Source organism: Salvelinus sp. IW2-2015, unplaced genomic scaffold, assembly GCF_002910315.2.
Source record: "Salvelinus sp. IW2-2015 unplaced genomic scaffold, ASM291031v2 Un_scaffold16327, whole genome shotgun sequence".
Classification (NCBI taxonomy): Eukaryota; Metazoa; Chordata; class Actinopteri; order Salmoniformes; family Salmonidae; genus Salvelinus; species Salvelinus sp. IW2-2015.
In genome coordinates, this window is record NW_019957536.1 from 274,276 (window position 1) to 285,492 (window position 11,217).

Genomic DNA, 11,217 nt, shown 5'->3' on the forward strand with positions numbered 1-11,217 from the left:
CATAGTTTTGCAAGCCCTGCCACATAAGATGAGCGTCGGAGTCGGTGTAGTATTATTCAATCTTAGCCCTGTATTGACGCTTTGCCTGTTCGATGGTTCGTCACAGGGCATAGCAGGATTTCTTGTAAGCTTCCGGGTTAGAGTCCCGCACCTTGAAAGCGGCAGTGCGAATGTTGCCTGTAATCCATGGCTTCTGGTTGGGGTATGTACGTACAGTCACTGTGGGACGACGTCCTCGATGCACTTATTGATAAACCAGTGACTGATGTGATGTACTCTCAATGCCATAGGAAGAATCCTGGAACATGTTCCTGTCTGTGATAGCAAAACAGTCCTGTAGTTTAGCACTTTTTATAGACCGAGTCACTGATGCTTCCTGCTTTCATTTATGCTTGTAAGCAAATCAGGAGGATAGATTTGTGGTCGGATTTACCAAATGGAGGGCGAGGGAGAGCTTTGTACGTGTCTCTGTGTGTGGAGTACAGGTGATCTAGATTTGTTTTCCTCTGTTGCACATTTAACAGGTTGATGAAATTTGGTAGAACTGATTTAAGTTTCCCTGCATTAAAGTCGCCGGCCACTAGGAGCGCCGCCTCTGGGTGAGTGGTTTCCTGTTTGCTTATTTCCTTATACAGCTGTCTGAGTGCGGTCTTAGTGCCAGCATCTGTCTGTGGTGGTTAATAAACAGCCACGAAAAGTATAGCTGAAAACCCTCTGGGCAAGTAGTGTGGCCTGCAATTTATCACAATATACTCTACTTCAGGCGAGCAAAATCTAGAGACTTCCTTAGATTTCGTGCACCAGCTGTTGTTTACAAATATGCACAGACCGCCCCCCCTCGTCTTACCGGAGTGTGCTGTTCTATATTGCCGGTGCAGCGTATATCCCGTTAGCTGAATATCCATGTCGTCATTCAGCCACGATTCCGTGAAACATAGGATATTACAGTTTTTGATGTCCCGTTGGTAGGATATTCGTGATTGTACCTCGTCTAGTTTATTGTCCAATGTTTGCACGTTGGCGAGTAGTATTGATGGTAACGTCAGCTTTCCCACTCGCCTTTTCCGGTCCTGACCAGGCAGCCGGGTCTTTGTCCTCCGTACCTGCGTCACCGCCTCTTGCAAATAACGGGGATGATGGCCCTGTCGAGTGTTTGGAGAATGTCTTGTGCGTCTTGCTTGTTGAAGAAATATCTTCGTCTAATCCAAGGTGAGTGATCGCTGTCCTGATATCCAGAAGCAATTTTTTGCCGTAAGATTTTTTGCAGAAACATTATGTACAAAATAAGATATAAATAATGCGAGAAAAAAAAGGACAATTGGTTGGGCGCCCGTAAAACTGCTGCCATTTCTTCCGGCGCCATTTTAGTTATGTAGGCTATAATGTAATACCAATGTTTACTACATCCATTATTGACATACTGCAGGTGCACAGATAAGCGACTGACATGGTTTTATTATTTTGATTCTGCCATTTTGAGTACAAACAGCTGCACACTGGGCTACCAGTACTGTCTCATAGCCAGACAAGCTATCAGAGATCCTGATCACAATATAAATATCAGCGTTGTGTAAGACTGAAGAAAATAATGTAATGACGATAATCACCGATTCCTTGTCACAGTGTAGATAAAGATGGGTCAATAAATAGTTAGCCTAACTATTACAATCATATATATGTTATATGTCTCCTGGCGTCTACTAACAAACAGTCTGGCCTTTGTCCAGGTTTATGTGACAAATAAACTTTGATTTGATTTGACATCCATACCAGATAAACAAATGTACTATGGAAGCTATGAAAAGAGAAATATTTGACAGTTAAATGCATAGTACCTGGTTTCCTCCTGGTCCCCCTCCGTTAGCAGAGCTMTTACCTGCTGAGATGACACACAAACAGCAGTTAGAGATGGGACTGTACTTTACAGCATATAGGCTTCACAATCATGAAGCACTGATCAACTTTGATTGTCTATACGCACACCTTCATTGAAAGCATTGCCTTAGATTACAGGCATAATGCTTAAGATTAGTAGGTTATCGTTAGTTCATATTTTGTGTGTCTGTGTTGAAGATTATGGTTAGCAGGAGCAGAGAGATTGTTTGCCTACGTAGACAGAGGAAATGAGGTATTTAGAGCTGGGAACAGACCCACTGGGCACAGAAGTCAATTCAACATCTATTCCACATTGGTTCAATGTTATTTCATTGAAATGACGTGGAAACAACATTGATTCAACCAGTGGGTAGAGATATGGAGATCAACTGACTATTAGAGATTGTTAGTAGACAGAGCAGAAGTAGATGGAGACCAGAAGGTCATTACMTAGAAATATACATCAATTATTAATTTACTAAATCAATAGATGCATGTGAGACACAGAACTCATACTTAACTGTTGCCAACACTCCTGGAGGATTCTTTCTTGAAGAAACTAAATGTAAATTAGGAAGCAGTCAGTATCTTTAGGAAATTATTATTTGCAGAGACACATGTAGCTAATTTAGARGAGGCAAGTGCTCAACATTGAACCACCAACAAATTCTGTAGAATAACATTTGTTCATAACAACCATTGACAACCAGCCCTGCCAGCCAAATACAGGGAGGGTCAATCTGTTATCAGATTATCAACTCATTTTACTGTAAACAACAGAATATCTCCTCTTCACGCGGCGGAGCAATACTTTGGTTGTTATTCATCTATAATGACCTTTAGGAAATGGTCAACTGCCCTTCAATTGACGTTTACACAGACTTCACATGTTTTTTACTATTTATTTTGAACCCCTCTCTTATTATAACTCATCTCATATCTGATTCCAGAAATGTGTGTTTGGTTACTTGAAAAGCCATACCTTGGAGTTAAAACAGAGACAACTTTTGATAGGGCTCTATCACAGTAAATGGTCTCTAAACAAATGGTGAAAACACAGAAATTCARAATTGATTACCCAACTTTAGAAATCTCTCCATGGCCTCTAACAGGTTTGGGGCGGCAGGTAGTCTAGYYGTTKGAGCGTTGGGCCAGTAACCGAAAGGTTGCTAGTTCGAAACACCAAGGTGAAAATCTGTCGTTCTGCCCCTGAAKAAGGCAGTTACCCCATGGTTCCTAGGCCTTCATTGTAAATAAGAATTTGTTCTCAACTAACTTGCCTAGTTAAATCAAGGTTAAATACAAATTTAAAAAACATACATTCCATGAGTTAAAGTACATTAGGATACAGACAGACTTATCATTTACAAACATTTGTTTTAGTTTCAGCTATGGGTCAGAGAGACACGGAAACCTGAGGGTCAGAGGTCAAGGACATATGCCACAAAGCTAATACTTTCCCCCTTTCTTCCTGTTAATACTGCATACAGTTGTGATTTCCATCTGTGGGTTSTGACTAGTAAACCATTAACCACACAGAAAATTGCAGTGGCATTTAGAACTGATTCTCCTTCAAATACTATTGGGCCTGCGCTGTTTTTCAATATACATGTATACTACTGTTATACTCCGTTTCTAGATTGAGCCTTACTATACACCTCCGATTTGGCCCTTAGGTTGGTTACCAAATGCTTTATGCCATAGATAGACTGATTTACAGGTGGTTGATACTACAGAGAATTGAGCAAGAAACAAATGAGACTTTATTGGTTTACTGTATGGTATCTTAAAATAACTGCTAACTATTTGGTTCTGAAAAAACAGCATTTAGCTATGAAAGCTATTTCAAAGCTAACCCAATCAATTTAACCCAAAGACACCATACAGAGAAAGGATATGTGGGACAGATATTAAGTATGCACAGACCCACATTTCAGGCTGTTGGTATGGGAGACAAGCTGAAGCCCCAAGACAAAAACAAAGAATACAGTAAGTGATATACTTACTGTATTGTGAAATGGATTCAATTGTAAAACTTTTTCATAAAAGAAGTTGACAAAGAATACTTTGTAGTCATTATTTATCTAAATCAAGTAAATCTGATTTCAAACTGTCATTTCAGAAAGAAACATTTTTTTTTTTTTTTCTTCCCTCACCCCTTCATCTTCATGAAGTAGACCGCCACACCAACTGCCACTCCCAAAACCAACAATACTCCAATCACAATCCCAGCAATGGCACCAGCAGACAGACCCTGAGATAGAGAGCCCTCCGCTGRAGAAACCAGGGAGAGAACCATACACAGATGAGAGAAACGCTACACACAGTGAATAAGCAGTACAGTGCATCTGGGTAACAATTACAACAAATACACCTAATGGCATTATTTCTAAACAAGTTTGAAATGCAAAACAGATACGATTGAATCTGGCATCAAGTTTTCTAAATGGAACATTCTTACATAGCATATCAGCAGCAGGTTTTAAAATAGATATCTCTATGGTGTCAAAACGACAGCAGTATACATATTTACAATGTGAAACAGCCTACTGTATGCTATGCAAGTTGGAGATTCTTAAAAATGTAATTACTATCGACTTACTTCGTTCATAGTCATAAAAGCTTCTGCTAACTTTACCTTTTACTGACAGTTTATGGACCACAGATGTTTTGTTTCCAGTGACATTATTTGTTGCTGTACAGGTGTAATCCCCACTGTCAGAGTATTCACTCTTCTCTTTAGTGAACTCAGGTGAATGTCCAGGTATCTCTGTCCCGTTAAGCARCCAGGTGTAACTAGAAGTCGGTATGGAGTCAGCAGAGCAGGTCAATGTAAWCTTCTGTCCTACTTCTATTTCAGATGGACCCATTATTTCCATACCATCAGGTCCATCTGTAACACAGATCACCAGTTCCAATTAGAGGTAGCCATCGGCGTTACGTTCGTTATCCACGCTTGATCTACACACCCACTCAAACAAAACCAGCATACATACATTCTATAATTAACATAGCGACCTACATACATATACCCATTTACATATTATAATATCAATAATAATAAACCTATATAATATATACAGATTAACCAACATTCCAGTACTATACATTCTCTTTTTTATTATCTGCTCATCGGCTAGAAAGTTTCGAATCACACACTCAAAACTAGGGAAATAATTCACATATGAGAATATCCACTGCTAAGGTTAATCTCAGAGGATGCTCCGCCGATTAGGTAGAGATATCTCTTAATGATCAGCCATAGAAAGCCAAACTGACATCTTTACTCCCGAGGTGCTGTTGCTCACCCATCAAACTAGTTAAATATTATTATTTACCCAGACGGTCATTTATAACATTATAACATCCTGGCCATGTTCTGTTATAAATCTCCACCCGGCACAGCATAAGAAGGACGCGCCACCCCTCATAGCCTTTCCTCTCTAGTTTCTTCCTAGGTTTTGGCCTTTCTCGGGATGTTATTCCTAGCTACCCGTGCTTCTACACTCGCATTGCTTGCTTTTCGGTTTTAGGCGTTTCTGTACAGCCACCTTGAGATATCATGACTAGTACGAAGGCATATAAATAAATTTGATTATTAGTATACCAAAAAAAGTGTAAAACAAATCAAAATATTTTAGATTCTTCAAAGTAGCCATCCTTTGCCTTGATGACAGCTTGCACACGCTTGGCATTCTCTCAACCAGCTTCACCTGGAATGTTTCCAACAGTTTTCCAATATTTTTTAACTGCATATTTGTTAAAATAAATGCACGTTAGCAGGCAATATTAACTAGGGAAATTGTGTCACTTCTCTTGCAATCAGTGCAAGCAGAGTCGAGTATATGCAACATTTTGCTGCCTGGCTCGTTGCGAACTGTTTTCTTCCTAACAAAAGACGAATTTAATTGCCAGAATTTTACATAATATAGACATAACATTGAAGCTTCAATGTAAACAAATATTTAGACTTAGGGTTGCCACCCGTTCGAAAATACAAATTGTTCCGTATTTCACTTAAAGAATAAACATGTTTTTAATATTAGTTTCCGATTTGACCATATTAACGACCAAAAGGCTCGTATTTCTGTGTTTATTATAATTATGCTTATGATTTATAGAGCAGTCTGGCTGAGCGGTGGTAGGCAGCAGCACTCAGTACATTCATTAAACAGCATTTACTGCGTTTTCGCCACAAGCTCTAGCAATCTGTTTATTGATTCAACTCGACACTCCCAAATATTACGTGCACATACTATAGTGCCTATTAGAACACCAATAGTCAAAGGTATATAAATACAAATGGTATAGAGAGAAATTGTCCTAATTCTATAATAACTACACCTAAAACTAACTGGATATTGAAGAACTGGGAATATTGAACCCACATCAAATGTTCTCATGTTCTGAGCAAAGAACTTAAACGTTAGCTTTTTTACATGGCGATTGCACTTTTACTTTCTTCTCCAAACACTTGTTTTGCATTATTAAACCAAATTTAACTGATTTTTCATTATTTATTTGAGACTAAATAGTTGTATTTATGTGATCATTAAGTTAAAATAATATTTTTTCATTCAGTATTGTTTAATTATAATACAAAATATATATATAGAAATCAACCGATTAATCTGTACTCTTTTTTTGGTCCTCCAATAATCTGTATCGGCGTAAAAATCCTAATCATCGTCACCTCTAATATACACACACACCGTTCTAAAATTGCACTTAGGAATGTCTTAGTTGAAAGAAAAGCAAACATTTTGACATTAAAATACCATCAAATTGTATCAGAAACACAGTAAATAACATTATAATGTTGTAAATGACTATTGACTTGAAACGGCAGTATTATCTAACTGCAACTTCATTAAATAGTACACGCAAAACACCAGTCTCAACGTCAACAGTGAAGAGGCGACTCCGGGATGTTCGCCTTCTAGGCAGTTGCAAAAAAATAAAAAAATAAAAAAGCCATATCTCAGACTGGCCAATAAAAATAAAATATTAAGACGGGCAAAAGAACACAGACACTGTGCAGAGGAACTCTGCCTAGAAGGCCAGCATCCCGGAGTCGCCTCTTCACTGTTGARGTTGAGACTGGTGTTTTGCGGGTATATTTTGCACCATATTACACTTATTTTAAAAATGACCCAAAATAAATTGCTTTTCTTTAAAGAATAAGGACATTCCTATGTATTTTCTACATTTTAGAATAATAGTGAAGACATCAAAAAGATGAAATATCACAAATAGAAACAAATATATATAAACTCAGCAAAAAAACAAAAACCGTCCCTTTTTCAGGACCCTGTTTTTCAAAGATAATTAGTAAAAATCCAAATAACTTCACAGATCTTCATTGTAAAGGGTTTAAACACCGTTTCCCATGCTTGTTCAATGAACCATAAACAATTAATGAACATGCACCTGTGGAACGGTCGTTGAGACACTAACAGCTTACAGACGGTAGGCAATTAAGGTCACAGTTATGAAAACTTAGGACACTAGAGAGGCCTTTCTACTGACTAATACATTTCAATGTCCGTACTGTGAGACGACCAAGACAGCGCTACAGGGAGACAGGACACACAGCTGATCGTCCTCTCAGTGGCAGGCCACGTGTAGCACCACCTGCACAGGATCGGTACATGCGAACATCACACCTGTGGGACAGGTACAGGATGGCAACAACAACTGCCCGAGTTACACCAGGAATGCACAATCCCTCCATAAGTGCTCAGATTGTCCACAATAGGCTGGACTGAGGGCTTGTAGGCCTGCTGTAAGGGAGGTTGTCACCAGACATTACCGGCAACAACATCGCCTAGGTGCACAAACCGACCGTCACTGCACCAGACAGGACTGGCAAAAAAGTGCTCTTCACTGACGAGTCGCGGTTGTGTCTCACCAGGGGTGATGGTCAGATTCGCGTTTATCGTTGAAGGAATGAGCATTACACCGAGGCCTGTACTCTGGAGCGGGATCGATTTGGAGGTGGAGCATCCATCATGGTCTGGGGCGGTGTGTCACACATCATCAGACTGAGCTTGTTGTCATTGCAGGCAATCTCAACGCTGTGTGTTACAGGGAAGACATCCTCCTGCCTCATGTGGTACCCTTCCTGCAGGCTCACCCTGACATGACCCTCCAGCATGACAATGCCACAAGCCATACTGCTCYTTCTGTGAGTGATTTCCTGCAAGACAGGAATGTTGGTGTTCTGCCATGGCCAGCGAAGTGCCCGGATCAATCCCATTGAGCACGTCTGAGACCTGTTGGATCGGAGGGTGAGGGCTAGGGCCATTCCCCCCAGAAATGTCCGGTAACCGTCAGTATCTGGTGTGCCACCAGGTGAATTAAGTACTCCTCCTCATGGACTGCACCAGATTTGCCATTTCTTGCTGTGAGATGTTACCCCACTCTTCCACCAAGGCACCTGCAAGTTCCTGGACATTTCTGGGGGAATGGCCCTAGCCCTCACCCTCCGATCCAACAGGTCTCAGACGTGCTCAATGGGATTGATCGGCACTTCGCTGGCCATGGCAGAACACCGACATTCCTGTCTTGCAGGAAATCACTCACAGAACGAGCAGTATGGCTTGTGGCATTGTCATGCTGGAGGTCATGTCAGGATGAGCTTGCAGGAAGGGTACACATGAGGAAGGAGGATGTCTTCCCTGTAATGCAAAGCGTTGAGATTGCCTGCAATGACAACAAGCTCAGTCTGATGATGCTGTGACACACGGCCCTAGACCATGATGGATCCTCCACCTCCAAATCGATCCCGCCTCCAGAGTACAGGCCTCGTGTAATGCTATTCCTTCGACGATAAACGCGAATCTGACCATCACCCTGTGAGACACAACCACGGACTCGTCAGTGAAGAGCACTTTTTGCCAGTCCTGTCTGGTGTAGCGACGGTGAGTTTGTGCCCATAGGCACGTTGTTGCCGTGTATGTCTGGTGAGGTCCTGCCTTTACAGCAGGCCTACAAGCCCTCAGTCCTGCCTATTTGTGGACAATCTGAGCACTTATGGAGGGATTGTGCATTCCTGGTGTAACTCGGCAGTTGTTTTGCCGTCCTGTACCTGTCCCACAGGTGTGATGTTCGGATGTACCGATCCTGTGCAGGTGGTGCTACACGTGGCCTGCCACTGCAGGACGATCAGCTGTGTGTCCTGTCTCCCTGTAGTGCTGTCTTGGGCGTCTCACAGTACGGACATTGACATTTATTAGTCAGTAGAAAGGCCTCTCTAGTGTCCTAAGTTTTCATAACTTGACATTATGCTACCGTCTGTAAGCTGTTAGTGTCTCAATGACGTTCCACAGGTCATGTTCATTAATTGTTTATGGTTCATTGAACAAGCATGGGAAACAGTGTTTAAACCATTTACAATGAAGATCTGTGAAGTTTGGATTTTTGGGATTTTACTAATTATCTTTGAAAAACAGGTCATGAAGAAGGAACGTTTATTTTTTTGCTGGAAGTTTATATATGTTGTTTCTATATGTGATATTCATCTTTTTGATGTCTTCACTATCATTCTAAAATATAGAATGTCCTTATTTTTGAAAGAAAAGCCATTTTTTTTGGTCCATTTAAAATAAGTTGAAATAACGGTGTAGACATTTTGTGTTGTAAATGACTTTTGTAGCTGGAAACAGCTGATTTGTAATGGAATATCTTACGTAGGCGTACAGAGCCCATTGCAGCAACCATCACTCCTGTGTTCCAATTGGCACGTTGTTGTTAGCTAATCCAAGTTTCTCATTTTAAAAGGCTAATTGATCATTAGAAAACCCTTCTGCAATTATGTTTAGCACAGCTAGAAACTGTTGTTCTTGAATTAAAGAAGCATAAAAACTGGCCTTCTTTAGACTAGTTGAGTATCTGGCGCATCAGCATTTGGGTTCGATTACATGCTCATTATGGCCAGAAACACCAATACCTTTCTTTCTGAAACTCGTCAGTCTATTCTTCTGAGAAATTAAGCTTTCCATGTGAGAAATTGCCAAAAACTGAAGATCTTGTACAATGCTGTTGTACTACTCCTTTCACAGAACAGAGCAAACTGGCCTCTAACCAGAATAGGAAGAGGCAGTGGGAGGCCCGGTGCACAACTGACAAGAGACAAGTACATTAAGGTGTTCTAGTTTGAGAAACAGACGCCTCCACAATCCTCAACTGGTAGCTTCATTAAATAGTACCCGAAAACCCATCTCAACATAACATGAAGAGGCGACTCCGGATGCTGGCCTTCTAGCAGAGTTCCTCTGCACAGTGTCTGTGTTCTTTCTGCCCGTCTAATATTTTTTTATGGCCAGTCTGATATATGGCTTTTTTATTTTTTTATTTTTTTGCAACTGCCTAGAAGGCGAACATCCCGGAGTCGCCTCTTCACTGGTGTTTTGGCGTGTTACTTATTACATTTACAACATGACAAGGTGTCTATACTCTGTGTTCTGAATCAAATCTTGATTGTATTTTGTCCCAAAAATGTGCTTTTTTCTTTCAAAACAGACATTCCTAAGTAGACCCCAAAACTTTTGAACTATGTGGTGGTATATTAGAGGTCGACTTGATTATATTTTTCAACCGCCGATACCAGATCTACTTGGTAGGACCAAAAAAAAGCCGAACAGAATTAATCCGGTGTGATTTATTAATTATATTGTAATACATGACAATTACAACGAATTACTGACATCGAACAAAAAACCCTTTTTATTTTACTTTAATGTAACACATAAGTAAATCCAATTTAGTCTCACCATAAATAATGAAAACATGTTCCAATTTGGTTTAAATTATGCAAAAACATGTTTGAGAGAAAGTAAAAGTTGCAATATGCGCCAATGTAAAAAGCAACTTTAAACCTCTACCGGACCCCCCATCCATTCTCATTCAAGAACGCTGACTAGATAGCCTAGCCTTAGCTTCCCACAGGGATATCATAAAATATTAATTAATGAATCACAATGCTTCCAATACAGCAAATGAAAGATAAAACATCTAGTAATCCAGCCAACATGTCACCGATTTTTAAAATGTTTTACAGCAAAACAACCAACATCCATATTTATTTAGTCTTTCAAAACCCCAAAAACCATTTCCCAAAAAACACAGCCATTTTTTTCACCCGGAAAGATAGCTTTTCACAAAACCCACAAAGAGTATCAAAATTAATCAACTAACCTTTGAACAACTTTCATCAGATGACCAGTCTTTATGACATCATGTTTAATACAATACATTTATGTCTTTGTTCGGGAAATGTGACATATTTTATAACCAAAATCGTGGTTTTACATTGGCGCCATGTTCAGAAGGGCTCCCAAA

General features: G+C 40.1%; 1 protein-coding gene across 3 annotated transcripts in view; it reads right to left on the reverse strand.

Annotated features, from left to right (window-relative positions):
- Positions 1-11,217, reverse strand: part of LOC112080475 (cell adhesion molecule CEACAM20) — a 24,138-nt gene that overhangs the window by 7,604 nt on the left and 5,317 nt on the right. For 2 of the 3 annotated variants that reach the window (XM_024146258.2, XM_070442603.1), the window contains 4 exons: positions 4,514-4,768; positions 4,032-4,149; positions 2,397-2,434; positions 1,836-1,879 (listed from right to left, as the gene is read on the reverse strand). In XM_024146258.2, coding sequence (XP_024002026.2) covers positions 1,836-1,879; positions 2,397-2,434; positions 4,032-4,149; positions 4,514-4,768 — 455 coding nt within the window. The remainder of the gene's footprint in view (positions 1-1,835; positions 1,880-2,396; positions 2,435-4,031; positions 4,150-4,513; positions 4,769-11,217) is intronic. The other variant, XM_070442602.1, reaches the window with a different exon arrangement.